The sequence below is a fragment of the Dinoponera quadriceps genome, unplaced genomic scaffold (genome assembly GCF_001313825.1).
Source record: "Dinoponera quadriceps isolate SergipeBrazil2010 unplaced genomic scaffold, ASM131382v1 scaffold113, whole genome shotgun sequence".
Lineage (NCBI taxonomy): Eukaryota > Metazoa > Arthropoda > Insecta > Hymenoptera > Formicidae > Dinoponera > Dinoponera quadriceps.
Window position 1 is genome coordinate 2194120 of NW_014554899.1, and position 16106 is coordinate 2210225.

The following is a 16106-nucleotide window of genomic DNA, read 5'->3' on the forward strand; positions in this document are numbered from 1 at the left end:
GTCCTGAGACAGCGGCGAAACATTGTCGACATTGAGTTTGGCGAACTGCACAGATCTCCGCGGTTTTCGATCGACGATTTTTAATTGACAATCCGTCTTCTAACATCTAAACAAAAGCGGTGAAGAAATCGCGAGCGTTAAAGCGGCAGGAAAGCCTTGGCGCGAAGCTAAAGCGACTCTAACGCGGAAATCTCGACGTCGAATTTGACAGATCGCACGTCGCGCCGTATACACCTGGTCGCAGTTGTTTTCAAACAAAGAGAGGGAGAGTACATACACACAAAGTAGTCAGCTGATCCGAGACGCTTCCCTCATGTGGGTGGGGGAAATGGCGAAGGCTTAAATAGCACCGCATGTACTCTTGCATTCTAGTGCCAGACGGAGTTACCTGAAACGAGCCTCGGTGGTTGAGCCGTAGTGGTCCTCAGATACGTCGAGATACCGACGAGCTGTCACTCGCAAGACTTTTGTCCCTCGACCGATTCGCGCAGGAAGTCGACCGCAGGATTTGCGAAGTTCATCCGCGAAGATCCGTCGAGATTCGCGTTACTCGATTGATCCAGATCGACGACGTTTCCTTCGATCGACGTGGATTTTGTCACCCTGGCGAAGTCGCATAAACATCACGGAGGACCATTGGTGTCCTGGTGAACGTTGAAGAGGTCGAAGACCGGCGATTCTTGGAGCTTTTTGGATGATATTCCAATAGGAGAACGCGTCGTTCTTTATTTGGGTCTTGATACGAGATCCAATTTGTGTCAGTCGGACTTACTCCCTAGCGTAATCTTCTAGAGAAGGACATACTCCAAGGATTCTATATACATATGCGATACGTGAACTTATCGTGTGCTGATCTTGGATCCTTGTGACTCATCACCGAGCTAATTACCTAGTTGATAAATATTGTTAACGCAAAACGACCAATTGCTCGTTTCATATAAAATTCTAACGACGCAGAGAAATCAAGGGGAGATAAATACATCATAAAAATTATATTAAATACTTTATAATTGAAATATTTAATATTCCGCAAGGACACAATAGTTCTTCGACGAATGTGCGAAAATCGGCGCTGATTTCCGACGAACTTGCACTCGAACGGCGCAATTGTTGAGCGTAAACTTTAAATCTATCGTTATAAGGAGAAGTGCGGAGAGAAAGAATCATCATGAGGCCGCCCGCGTGCAACACCGAGCAGCAGATCTCACAGGAGCAGGGCGAGAGAAATGTCGCGATGGCGGTCTGCGTGCAACTAGCTGGCCGCGCGATCATCAGGGTAATCGCGCGATGCGAGGAGGCCCAGGATAATTGTAATCTAGGTGAGTCAAGGGAAGCACCCTAAATTTTCGAAACTGCTCTCAAACGTCCAAGCGAGGGTCAGGAACTCTGCAATGTCTCCTTAAATTTCAAAAATGTAATTTCGAATTAATTTTCAAACAATTTCTGGAAATGCTTAAAAATTCTAAATTATTGAAATTTCCATTAGATGTTTGAAAGACGTCTGATCCTTCGAGGCATCCTTTGAATTTGTCATCACGAGTTTGATATCCTGGAATACATAATTGTCAATTTCGCAAATATGTTTGATACGATGAGCGTGGAAAGATCTTCGGCTTGGCAGATTTCCAATATTGTAAATTCAACGGCGTCTAATTAAAGTCACCTATAAAATGCAGGCGATTGCTTTTAACGAGGAAGCGAAGCTTGTAAACGCCATATATGCACTATGCTCGTGGTACTTCCTGATTCGAGATGACTTCCACCCTTACCTTATCCGTATAGTCGTGTACACGTACGACCTTGATGGCCATCGCTTTTGCTACTCTTAATGCGCTAGTACTTCTATATTTCACTTTTCATCAGACCGTATAATCTCGCATGGACTATAATTTCATTCTCATAAAACATTAAAAATAATCGATCCGGGCGTAAAATCTTTCGCATTATAAATTAGTCATGAGTTCCGCAAAACGCGTATAAACATTTACAGATCCTATCTTGAACTCAAAACTTTGCCATAATTCCGAGAAATCCAAAGTCTGCGACTCGAATTTGGATGAAAATCAAGAACTGAAAATTTATAGTAAATGTCGATGGTACATTAAGAATCTCCTGATCAGATTGAAATGTGCAGAAGCTCTATGACGGATCAAACATTACGAAGCAAAGATTTACGTTGTGTAAATCAATTAACAAATTGTGCGGTAGTAAAGAGGTTTGCATATATACAGCGATATAAAAATCGCGATAGCAAAATCACAATAATCCTCTTCTACGTATTCTCGTCTATCTTATCTGATATATTAGCGCGATATCGATGACTAAGTCCGCGTTGTACGCGGCTAACGAACTTTCCTGCACCTTCTATCAGATTCGAAATACGCATTCTCTCGCCAACAATGTTGCGTGCGTTTTTTTCAGTGAAGAAAGAAAAGGAGGGAGCGGACAAACGACGATTAAAAGTGTATTTGTAATTGTCGCGAGAGGAAGAGAAAGAGATCTTATATCGCGATCTTCCGTTAAGGCTCAACGAAAAAAGTTGCAGTGTAATTTTGTAGAAAGTACGAATCACGCATCCGTCGCGTTAAATTGATCATATGACAGACGGAGAACATTTCCGTGCTGTTTCGTAACCGCGATGTTGATCCTAGTCATGATAGAACTCGGTCAAATTCACGGAGAAAGGTAAATTAACAAAACAATCGTTTCATAATGAGAAGTAGAAATTGACGTAATTAATTAACTGAAAATTTGCTAAGAGCGGGCGTACAATGTTCGCCGCCCGGTTAGAGCCGTGTTAGAAAATTCTGTTACGTATTGATAATTCAAATAAGACGAAGCTCCGGAGACGGCGATGATGACGAATTGAACGACGGGAACGGATAAATAAAGCACTGGGTGGCGTTTCTCGTGCATCAGCGTGGATAAAAGTGAAATGCTCGCTTCGACCATACTTCAGCATAGATAATTGACTGGATAAACATTGCGTTATACAACGCGCATCCGGTCTTTGTCTCTTTCTATCTCTCTTGCGCGAGAGTCACTCGCGAGGAACACGTAGCAGTCGCGCGCGTACATCGCGGGACACCCGGTACGCGCGAAAGGTCGATCTCGGAATAGTAAAGCGGAGCCTTGGCAATGCTGATCTACGCCATTGCGAATGCCGCCGAGAGGCTGTTCCTCCTTTATGAATCTTTTTATTGCACGCCCGCATGTAGTAAACGCGATAGGTGTGCGCTGCGGCCGAAACGCGGCGGACTAAAAATCGCGATGCAGCCTCCGCGATCTCCGGCCACTACCAGATCTCTTCTTCCCTCTCTTGGTCCTAATCCAAATTCGAAAATCACCGGTTTCCAACTCCACCGGAACTGCTGACATAGTCCAGAGATTTGCGCACGTCGGTGAAGCTATAGCGGCGCATCACCTCTTCGCTAAATTTGTACCAGTCAGCTGAGCGTTGCTCGCGAGAATTAAATATCAAGTCCACGGTTAAAAAAAGACCGGTATTTTTCAATTTTTCGCAGGTTTCTTCGGTTTCTTTTTCCCCCAAGTAATATACATTTCTTCATGATTTATTCGGTTGTAATTCTTTGAAGATAATATGTTATTGCTTAACATATAATTAACTTTATTTAACATCAGTTAAGTGCACGTGATTATTTTCTATACGAAAAGAAGTAAATATGTTGGGTTTTAACCGAACACGCGCGAATTTTTCTAAACGAATTTTTCTATCCTTGGAAAGAAAACCGAAAAAATCCGCGGAAAAATAAAATATCGGTTTTTTCGGAGCCTTCAAAACTATAATGAAGATTAATTCAACATAAAAAATTGAAAACTGAAAATTGAATTCTTCGTTCTTTTATCTGGAAACAGTGCCGATAAGAATTTCAAATCGAAGATCGACTACCACGTTGGATCCAAATGTAATTTTAATTACGATATGAAATCAATTAAACGTTGGAGGTCAAAATTACCCAAGATTAGATATTAATCGAAATAAGCTGATTTCATTGAACTATTTCTTTGTTAAACCCTGGTTGTTGCTCCAGATACAATAAACACAGCTTCATCTCGACGTGTGTTAGAATTAAGGCCGAAAACGTGCATCGCGTACGGGAAAGATTCGCGAATCCGAAAAACGCAGGAACTTTCCAGTGCGAAACGCACAGACGCGTCTACGATGCGAGGAGTTTCCGTATAAAGGCAGCGCGACCTTAAATGGCAGCTTGCTATCGGGCCTCTTTTACCACTTTGTAGAGAAAAAACGACCGCGCGCCAGCGCTAACCAGCGCGGTCGCTGCGATGTTCGTCGAGAAACAGTGGGAAATAATTATGAAATCGCGAAACTAAAGTTTCAGTCGGCTGGGGGAAATTGTCAAGCATTTACGAAAAAAATGTAACACGTCGAGCCTTCCGGTTTCCGCAACTAGCGCGATTATATGGCGCGTGAACGTCAACGGTTACGTCGCGGCAGGTTCTCGCGTTTTCTCGATTTTCCTCGCGTGTTCCGCCGATTTTCTCGTGTTTACGAGAAGAGCGCGATGAAAATCACGGCCGCCGCGAGGTCGCGCGATTTATTTCGGAGAGTACGCGCGCGGAAATAAATGTTTCGAGCGCAGTTGGATCGCTCGGTGAGTCAGTGCGACGGCAACATGGCGCACGCGGTGACGAGAGTGGTTCTGCGCTGCGAAGAGGCGCAGGAGACCGAGAATCTCGGTAAAATATCGCAGAATTCGGTGAAAGCGCTCAGCGGTGCGTGATCGTCCGCGCACGATTCCGCGCGACTTATCTCGCTCGGTGCTTTCGAGATTCGACGGAGAGGCGATTGTATCAATCCGGCGCGGCGAATCCGTCGCGAATTTCGGGCTTTCCACGTGCTTTCGTAACTCACGTCGCGCTGATGCGCGACCACGTAGCGGGAATTATGAAAGTGCGAGAGCGACACGCCGCGATACTCGTGTCCGGAGGAATTCGATCGCACGATCGTACAGTTGATACGTACACAGAGGAAAAGATTGCTTCGGATTTGATAAAATTTATTCAATTGAAATAAATTTGTCTTTTGGAATGGAGCAAACGATTTAACTTTCTAATGGCAAGATGGACTTTCGGAACATCAAAGCGTTTTTCAAAGTGTTTTGCTGCAATTATTTAAAGTCAGTTAATACTAATTTTATTGTATTATTTTATCTATAAATAAATAGAGAAAGAAATTTCATGCTATCATTTATTTCTTTTACACATTTTGCACATTAATTAGATAAAAAGTGAACAAAACAGAGCATGGAGCCAGATCCGACCTTAACCTTACCATTAAAAGGTTAACAAACAGGATTGTTTGATTTCTCAAATAAATATCTTTACATCAAATAATGTATTTCTTTTTTGTATTTTCATCCAAACATTACAATATTTAATATATAATGAAATTGATTTTTTTTTTGTTATAAACCAAATATATCCTCTAAATATCACTGTTTTTTTCTATCAAACAGCAACATATTTTAATGAAATAACAATATTTTCATTCAAGCAAAATGATATTTGATATTAAATTGTGCTGCTTAACAAACCCAAGTCAAACAAACACGTATATTAAATCCAAGGAGATCATTTCCTCTGAGTACACTTTGGATTTGCAATTCATCGTCGCTTCCGCGCCACGCGAGATAATTTCTCACTCCCTGTTGTGTCGCGAACTAAATCACGTGCTAGATTTCATTAGCAGCGCGAAGAACGCGAGAGATACGAGAAAGATTAGTTCCTCATCCGCTAGTTTAGTTTATAAGCTTGTTTGATTTGATTGATTGTAAAGATTCGACAGATCCAACGTTTATGCGCCGAGTTACTGCACAACGCGCTTAAGAATTCCAGTATTCATTATTCTCCCGGAACTGCACGCTCCGTCGTTATAACGATCGCGATGATCGATAAATATATAACGCGGAATACGTTTGTTCCATAACGCGCTCGCGGCTCCCGCTTCAAGTTGACGTCAGCGTCGGCGGTCTTCCGTGCTGGAAACCGCGCCGGAGAAAGCGTGAAACTCGTACCGACGTTAAGTGCACTTTCAGCCATTATGATGTACCTAGACTGGCGTATTTCCATTTTTGTTGAGTAACGAAAAAACTTTTGAGGAAACAAATCGCCGAGCGTTCGTAACTAAATACGTATACTCGCGGTGTACATGTCCGCGACGGCAGAGTCTCTATCTTTCCGAGTTTCACAATCTGCGGGATTCAATTATTAAGATACGTGTTGTTGAGTATTACGAAATCGCGGTAAACCGTTTGAGAAAAATGTCAATGCCTCAAATCACAGTGCTTCGCACGTGCATTCCCGAGTTCAGATTTTATTATGTCTACTTAATTCTACATTAAGTCTCCAAATGGAGGAAACGGCAATAGCATCAATGGAATACAATAAGCGCTCCTTTGATGCTACAAATGGGAGTTGAGCTCTGCCGAATCGAAATTTTAGTTCTGCCTAGTATTAATGCATTTTCATTGAAACAATACCGCGTAGGAAATAGACAAGGATTTGATAAAATTTTACTCAGGGGTACTTCTAGGCCAAAATTGCCCATTTCATGAGCAGCAAGCTCGTTTATTAAATTGAATAATATTTTTGTGCATTTATTGTTTTATTTTCGTAATTTTTAGTAAATAGGTGCAGATTTTTCGCATCTTCAGATTGTGCGTAGTAACTATAGGAAAAGCGTTATACCTTTGGAATCTCAAGTAGTTTTATTCCTCAGTTACTAGATAGATTAATAAACTGTCCATCAAAAAATGTATGAAATTTCTACCGAAATTTCCATTTGTAATATTAAAGAAACACAATAGTGCCTCGTTGGAAACTTAATATAGAAGTAAGATTTCGATTCGAGTTGCTACCATTTCTTATATTTTTTAGGAAATTGTATGTTCTGCTATTTTATGTCTTAGACCTGTCGGAGTGCCAGCTCATGCAGATCCCGGACGCGGTCTACCATTTAATGCGACACACGGAACTGAAAAGATGCGATCTTTCCGGAAACGTGATCACGAAGATCCCGGCGAAATTCGCCGTCAAGTTCTCGCTGATTACCGGTGAGCGATAAACTGTATTGTGCGCGAATATAAGATACTTCCGAGTTAACGTCCGTCTGTTTTATCCTAACGTATCATAACGTATCTCGCCATTCACGGCTTTTCGAAATAGATTCTCTCTCTCTCTTTCTTTCTTTCTCGAACGTCGTTATTTAGTCGCATCACTTCTTTATCACGTCGCATTTCACGCGTGTCATTGTGTGTTGTCGTTTGCAGAACTGAATTTGAGTCACAACCAAATGAGCAAGCTACCCGAGGAACTCGCCGAGCTGCAGGCTTTGGAACGACTCGACATCTCGCACAACACTTTCATCGCTCTACCACCTGTTGTCTGGCGGATGCCGCAGCTCAAACGACTCCTGGCCAACAACAATTTTATCATCGGTCAGTATCGATCAACTTGTCGTTACGTAAGGCACTTTTAGCACTGATCAGCCGCCAACACGCGGTTGCGGCACGGAGTACAGGTGTCACAGAGACGACGTAATGCACCACGATTGTGATCGCAATCCAAACATAACGACATTATCGATTTCAACCGAGATGATCGTATGACTGTAAAAACGGATTGGGTCAGTCAAAAAGTCTGGCACGATTTCTAAAGACAATTTTTCCATTGCATTCAATGAAAGCAGGTTATTTATCAACCAAGCAATCGTTATTTGTGATCCTTCGCCAACGTTATAGCTGCAGAAAATCATCAGTATCGTTGTCTGCACAGAGAAAAAGGTTTCTTTGAATTTAGTACACGTGTTTGTTTAGTACAAACATAATTTAATATCAAATATCATTGTTTGAACAAAAATGTCGTTTGATTAAAGTGAACAATATTTTGTTTGATTAAAAAAGCAGTATTATTTAGAGAAAATGATCTTTCGTTTTCAATTTAAGAAATTCATTTCATTACATGTTAAATATTGTTCTGTTGAAACAAAGAAGTTATTTAATATTTTTTTAACATATGCTATTTCTTTCAAATAATTTATTGCTTGTAACAACTATTGTAACGTTTGGATGAAAATATAAAAAAAAAGTTATTTGATTTAAAGATATTTATTGTTTAAAAAATTGAATAATCCTATTTATTGAATCAAATATTCGTTTGTTCGCTTTATGCCAAAAGACAAATTTGTTTCAACGAAAGAAATTTTATTAAATCCAAAGAAATCTTTTTCTTTGTGTGCAATATATGTATGTGACTTATTGAAAGTCAAATTGAACTTGTTGACTAATCTAATAAATTAAATGTTACAATATTATGTAGGAAGACTTTGTAATGTACAATATTCATTTTTTCTCAATTCGAGTCCTCGAATTCTCTCGAGATCACACTGAATTCACATCACTTATTCGCTCTCGCAGAGGTCGACGTGGAGAGACTCAGGCACGCACCCGTCCTAGAATTCGTCGATCTCCAGGCGAACCCGTTATCGGCCAGGATACACGATCTCCTGGGCACTCTGTCTAGGATCAGGATCGAACTGAGTCCTCGGCAGGTGGAGGGTTGGGAAGACCTGAACGTTTGAACCTGCGCGAGAGCAGCCGATCTCGCGGAAGACGGCCGAAGGACGAGACCGTCCTCGCGTCCTCTCGACGAAGATTGCTCAAGACTTCGCGGACTAGCAGTAGTATCGACATTTTTTGTACAGTGATAACGCGACGGACTGTGTGTGATAACCGGATGACCGCGCGGATCGCCAGTCGATAACGGTCCGCTTGTATTGTATTTGTAAATGCTATTAGCGATCTGTATTTTATTATTATTATTGCGGATCAGCCGTCGATCTCGCGGAGAGATCGATCGATCCTTCGTGTTTCTTTTGTACCGCGTGGATTTTTAGATTTTATCGCGACGCAAACGAGTCGTGGACGACAACGGCGATGTCTCAATACTTCGTTCAGTGAATTCAAGGATTTCCAGGTCCCAAAATTCTGCAATTTTTTAAATATTAGGAACGTGTGTGATTTCTCGTTTGCAATCATAGATTTTTAGGCTTACAGGAGATCGGAGATCTCTAAAGTTTAAAATTTCGAATTCTTAAAATATTTTTCAAGTAACGGATAAGGAAGTTTGTATCTGCGGATTCTTGAATTCTTGAAATAGCCTGTCGCCCATGAATGCATATTGTGTCGACGATATTTTTAACGTAATTGTTGTCTGTCGACGCTATGGACAATTTACCGCTACGGACTGCCGATTTAAGTACACATGCCGCTCTGCACTCTTTAATATTTAACTCTTTGCACTCAAGCATTGTTGACATGACACAGGACGCGACACAATGTAACGGGACATTTATAATTTTTACGTATATATATTTTATTTTACGTATATATATTTACGCATATATAATATACGTATATATAATTTTTACGCATAATTTGATACAAAGTGATTTGATGTTACACATTCGCAAACTATTCGCGAAATAATATAAAAATAAAGATGCGAATTTTATCTTTTCAATTGTTATACACATTTTTAATTTGGTTGTGAAGAAAATTCCAACGGTGCAACACAAATTTGTCGATTACAAATAAAGTGCAGGAACAAAGAGTGCAAAAAGTTAACATGAAAAAGAGCGACGAATGACGGAAGCACCACTAAGTAATTGCTAGCGTATGGATGCAGGGTGTCCCGCGAGATAAAAATTTACAAATTCGCCAATGCAAATTTTGCGCGTGTTTTCGCAAAAGCACCTGTATGGATGCATAAAATCATATGCATTTTGCGAAAACAACACAGCACGAATTGCGATTATATAACCTGAAATTTGTTTTAGCCTTCTGTACTTATTTCTTTTTTTTATCTAGTCAAGCGTCCTTGGATGTATGGGTCTGTAGACTTACAGATCAATTTTTACAGATTCATGGATCTTACAATTCGTGGATCCTTTTCATTTTTAGATTCGCGATTTTTTAGATTTTAGATATTTGACAAGATATTCTAGATTTCATATATTTCTAGTTTTATACATCCAAGGAATCCTTAGAAATTTCAATACAATGTGAGACACACATTGCGATATAATAGTATGAAAATGAGAGCGCATCTTTTTTCCCTTCTTACAGGATTTGGCAGGATTTAATCCTAGTCTATGAACTAAACGTCCACGTCTTAGTTGCAACGATTGTTATATTGCAATTTGTATTCTAAGTCATAATCGTACTTTCGCAACATGCCGAAATAACTCGCACATTGCTAATAAAAAAAAAGTTATTGACACTGTTAATCTGAATTCTATGCTACGACTTTTTTTATAATAAAGTTCTCTCGATATACCAGTCGTTAAAATTTCATACGATGTATCTCACGATTAAATAAGATACAATTTTCCACTTTAACGAGAAAATAGGACCTGCGAAATGCTTATGAAACAGACGAACGATTTTAGTCAGACAGAAATTTGCGACATTCTGTATTATAGAAAATAAACGATCGAAAAGTCGTCGTGTGAGCTAATTTTACTACCTCGTATGTATATCGTACGTTCGGACATATAAAACGGTTCATTAATAGAAACGTAAGTAGTACAGTTATAGAACTTTGACGAATGTAAGGTCGATGCTACCTTGATCTACTGAAATAGATGTATAAGCATACCGGGTGTATCGAAGAACATTCGAACCGTTGACACACGAAATTAAAAAATGAATCAATGAAGGACTCCACAAAATACTATTCCCAGTAAACAAAAAATCATTAACACAACGTTACGTGAATAAAGTGATATCTTGTAACACGTAACATTTCCAAATATGAAGTTCTTAATGTTGCATACAATATCATCGTCAACAATATTTGATCCAAATATGAAAAATAATATTTCTACACTATGATTTTAATATTTAAGAATATTATATTATCAAACAACAGTTAAAGACAATTATAAAATATTATGTCAAAATATTTATAAAATCCGCATAAAATTAATGTTTCAAGACTGATTTCTGAATATTTCTTGCTTACTGGGTTCTCTTTCAGAAAAATAAAAATCGCTTTAAAACTGATAGATTACATTTTATCCATTTTTGATTTTATATCTTGACCAAACTATTCCACCTCATGTTTTCATATCAATTAATACTTTCGCGCTTTTAAGATTCTCTGAACTTAGGTTTTCTCAGATAGCTTGCAATTCGACGATTAGAAAAAGTTTGATAAAATTATTTCTGTAAGTTTGCAAAGTTACACATGAAGTTCACTCACCGAACCACGCCGTCGCGTCATTGAGTTTCATCCGTGACAATTTCACGCCAATGAGATGCACAGTTCCAATTTTATCGAAACCCACTCGCGTAGTTGCAAAACGGAAAATCACGATTGATGACGATTGTGGACATGAATCAATATGATACAACGATTGTCCGATATTTTGTTCGATACCCACGATACTTATTTGTAGATAATACTTAGATATAATCGCTAAAAGACTCGACAAATATGGAACAATGATGGGATAAGAGAGTGCGATACGGCGCGGCGCGAGACTAACATGGCGGTCGCGCATGCGTTGTAGAGCCGGTTTTATCTAGTTTGATCCTATGCTTGCACTTTTTTGCACTTTCTGTATTTTATATAAAGAAAGAACTTAATTTAATTTATACACAAATAACATAAACGACAATAGATATAAAATATTTCTAGGTTCATGTAATTCATTAGAACGTTAAATGTACGAAATAAACGAATATATTCCTGTCCAAAGTATATTATATATATATATATATATATATATCTATAGTCATTATAACTATATTTAATAAATATGTTCGTTTCAATAAGTATTATTGTATTATTTTTATGTGTACGATTTATACAAAACTCAATCCAATTACTTATACAACAGAACTCAACTATTCAACTATTCTAATACCGACTATAAATGTGAGCACTTCAAATAGAAAAAGTACAAAAAGCGTAACTAAAACGAACAGGTCCAACAGCTAATATATACATTTCTTACATAATAACACAATAAAATCAAACGTTTACATACGAGGGGAAGGATATCTGGATATCGAGAGGCGCAATTATTAGTCAGATTAACGTGTCCGAAACAGCTACATTGGTTTAGTACCTATATTTTCTCAATATTAATAATAATGATAATAATAGTAATAATAATAATAAAAATAATAATCAAGTATAATGAATCGCTGAATTAGTTATCTACAATACTTGTTCGTGTATAGAAAATCACAAAATATACATAGAACAGACACAGTTAAACGTCAGGGCACACAGCGGCCCGTTATTTCATCGTCTTAACATAATTGTCGAGCATTTCACTTGCTTTCGTCGTTAACGAACCGGAAGCAGCCGCGACGAAAAGCAGGAAGAGTGTATATGTATGTATGTATGTGTGTATGTGTATGAATGTAGGTGAACTATCGATCTTGTTCATTCGTGTACTTGCATATCTCTAGCTATAGTGAAGCTACGCCTGTTGACGACCGAATATATTTATATATATATCTATATATATATCTATATATATATATAATATATACATATACATTTTGTCAATGCGCGAGAAAGTACGGTTACACGATTCCCGGATTGCGCAAAATTAGGACGAACGCGCGACAAAATTAGGCTTTCGCGTTCGCGTGGACTTCTTTCTCGGAATATCTGAGTCCAGAATTCCCGTAACGTCGCGCGAATCTCTCCGGGGGTATCTTACCTGCGATTCTGTCCGCGACGAAAGCGAGTCCTGCGCGGCTTAATATCGATTCTGGCACTCGCACGCTCAGTGGCCACTCGCTTCGTTTTCCCGCTCCCGCATTCCTGGCGATATTTACATAAGTCTATCACTAACTAGATTCACATTCAGGCAACCTCATAAACGCGGCGCGCCGGACTGTTTCGCCGAGGCAGTTCACTTCTCGTCGCACCGGATCGGCGAATGTGAAAGTACAACTCTCGGCACCGCGGCAGTTCGCGGATCTTCGAGGATTGTCCGCTCGAAAGATTTTCGGCTTGGCAAATTCTAACGTATGTGAACGCGTGAATATGTCAATTTCCTTCCCCGCGGAGTCCTCCGCGAATTTTAGCTTCCGAATTATACGATCGATTCTTAATTTCACACTTTTGATTCCCGGAGTTTCATCGGACCTCGCAATTTTGATTACAAGCATAAGTGCGAGATTTCGGATAGCGAGTACGATGAAACCCCGGCAAGGGTCAGTCTCTTGCTCTCACAGCGTGACAGTGGGCCGTTGGCGGAACAGTCTGGCTGCCATTTACGACGTCGAATCAAGTTTACAAAAGAACGAATAAAACTTCGGTGCGGCGACGCTTACAACAGTCGCGAATTAATTTACGAGTGACGAGTAGGCGGGATGCGATTATTAATACTAAGATAGTTTACTTTCTTCAACGGGGTCGTAAATGTTTCGTTCGTGCACAGCTACGCGAAGAGGACACGTTTTGAGAAGCCGCGAGTGCATCGAGCAGACAGCCTGACGACGTCTCAGTGTCGGATCCTTCGGAGATTTCGTGCTTTAATCCTTAAGCAGACGCATCGCCGCAGACGCAGAAGCGATGGAAAAACTTGTACACTTGGTTTCAACGTTCGGACAATTGTTTTCTTTCTCTACAGTTTAGGACGCAGCTCCGATGCTCTAACGGGAGAACTTGTTTTTGATTAATTCTCAGGAATTCAGTTTGGACACTTTCTTTCTCAATGAAGTTTGCATTCAGAATAAACGTGTCCATATTGAAATTAAGTGTACAGGCTTTAAGAAAAATAAGGAAGATAAGAATATCGCGCGTTGTATTCTTTTTTTTTCTATTTTCATGCGAGGTCAATTCTTCCATAAAATTCGTTATTTATTTCGGTCGTGATTAAAATGATAACCCGATGCCTACTGCTAATTGCGATTTTAACTAATAATCGCACCAATTAAACGTTTTACCTGTTCTTACTTGTGTATCTGCTCAAGGGTTAAGAGTTTCAGATGCGTACAACTGAATCTGCATATGATTGGACATAACGCTATTGTACAGACGTATGAATTAAACCCTTGCCTGAATTTCTACAAGTCTCCTGCCGTGGGTGGATACTCAGGGCCGTCGCAGTTCTTCGCACGAGAGTTACTTCAAAGTAAAAAAAAAAAAGGGATATATTTACATGTTAAAAAACATAATACACAGTCTGCGCGCGACAGTACGCAGTAATTCTAAATACAAAACCAAAACTCCTACGAGATTAATGCGACAACTATTGTTATTGGTCGGCAATCTCGAATCGCGAACTAAACGCAAGGAAAAACGCAAGAGACACAGGACCGATGGCGGCTCTTCGCGTGCAGAGTTCCTCCCTGCGATAAATAATATAGCGCAAAATGCGTATTTGCTTCGAACCTCTCCTAATTAATAACAAAAAATTAACAGCCATCGATATCAACTAATAATTTCGGAATGAGAAGCGGGAAAGGCTACATAAGGTCGCCGTAAGCCTTTCTAAAACAACGCGCAATTAGGGGAACGAGGCAAAATAGACGAGTAATTTTAAATAATATACGCCCGTCGTGTTAATAACACATTTAATGTGTTCAACGATAATCGATGGAATAATCACTATTTAATAGACCACAATCGTTAATCGATCGTAAATCAACAATTGTTAATCTTCGCGTGGGAAGAGCCACGACGCCCCGATTAATTCGGACAAGGGTCTAATATCCTTAGGGATCTAACGTGCCCGAGAATGAGCTCGATTCTACCGCTATTACGCTTATATTGATTGATCACAAAGCGGGACATTTTGTTCGCATATCATTCCTTCATTCCCGACCGAACGAACGATCGGGAATTCGGAGGGACGTGTGTTGGAGGGGTTTTGCGCGTGTGACGTTCGACGGTGAACGCGATCTCGTCGTCGGGGATGTGTTATCGCGCGTGAAACTCGACAGCTCCGCGAATCCTTTCCACGAATCTGCTCTCGTGCAGATCGTGAATCCTGGAATGCGCACGGTTCGCCGAACTTCCCGATTCCCAATGTTGCGAGTACAGGCGCAAGATCAATCGACGAGCGAATTCTCGACTTCCTTTACGTATCTCGTTCCAAACGTTCTCAGTAAACACCAACTAGCAGTAACGTAACATCAATGTTATAATTTCCCACTCAACAATGTAACCGTTACAGAACACAGGCGTTATGTTGCATTTACATTGTTGAGTGGGAAATTATAACATTGATATTATGTTACTGTTAATCGATGTTTACCGGGTCTCGAGATTTACACATCTGGAAGTCAACAGTTTGCGTATTCGCATGCGCCCGTGAACAAATCACCCAGCAAACACCAACTAACAGTAACATAACGTCAATGTTATAATTTTCCATTCAACAATGTAACCGTTACACAATACACGCGTTATATTGCATTTACATTGTTGAATGGAGAATTATAACATTGATGTTACATTACTGTTGGTTGGCGTTTGCTGGGCATCATCGAATCCTCAATCGCTCGATTTCAAGATCCACGATTTGCAAGATTCACCATCCCGGGCTGTACGACCCACTCGCGAGATCCGCGAATCTTCGGTTGCGTCCTCAAGAATTCTGGATGAGATCCTTCGGGTTGTCCGAGTGCCTTCGAGCACGCCGTTCAGATACATAGTTTTCGCTTAAGCCTGCTGCTGTCCACCGTTGACGTGTCCGGTGTCCCGTGTGAAATTTGACCAACACACGACCTCCGAGTCCGCAGTGGCGCCGAACGTCACGAGCCCACGACAATAATCTCTCTCGAGCGGTCTTGCGCCACGCGCTCTTCTCTCAACATCCTAGAAGCGGCTAAGTGTTGTACAGGTGACACTCGATGTAAGAAGTCGGCACGAAGCCTTCGATCGGTTGCGAAATGCGTCGAACTCTGGTCCAGCCGTCTCCCTGGTCCAGCTCGATCATGTATAACTCCTCCCCATCGTACATCGGTATGGAACCCTCGCTAGTCGCTGCAAGAATAGAATAATTAAAATCCCCGTCAAATATTACATGTACG

General features: G+C 40.3%; 2 protein-coding genes across 7 annotated transcripts in view; one reads left to right on the forward strand and one right to left on the reverse strand.

The window, feature by feature from the left end:
* The first annotated feature begins 351 nt into the window (after nucleotides 1–351).
* On the forward strand, nucleotides 352–10543 carry LOC106742583 (leucine-rich repeat protein soc-2). 2 transcript variants are annotated; one of them, XM_014615687.1, is made up of 4 exons: nucleotides 352–1319; nucleotides 6951–7094; nucleotides 7311–7478; nucleotides 8457–10543. In XM_014615687.1, exons 1-4 carry the CDS (start codon nucleotides 1169–1171, stop codon nucleotides 8618–8620), a joined length of 627 nt encoding a protein of 208 aa, XP_014471173.1. In that variant the 5' UTR covers nucleotides 352–1168; the 3' UTR covers nucleotides 8621–10543. The 2 variants fall into 2 exon arrangements, with proteins under 2 accessions (XP_014471173.1, XP_014471174.1); XM_014615688.1 differs by lacking the exon at nucleotides 352–1319 and adding an exon at nucleotides 4617–4719.
* Nucleotides 10544–12140: 1597 nt separating this feature from the next.
* LOC106742572 (formin-binding protein 1-like) overlaps nucleotides 12141–16106 on the reverse strand; it is a 32461-nt gene continuing 28495 nt past the window's right edge. For all 5 annotated transcript variants that reach the window (XM_014615669.1, XM_014615670.1, XM_014615672.1 and 2 more), the window contains one exon: nucleotides 12141–16059. In XM_014615669.1, coding sequence (XP_014471155.1) covers nucleotides 15902–16059 — 158 coding nt within the window. In that variant the 3' untranslated portion in view covers nucleotides 12141–15901. The remainder of the gene's footprint in view (nucleotides 16060–16106) is intronic.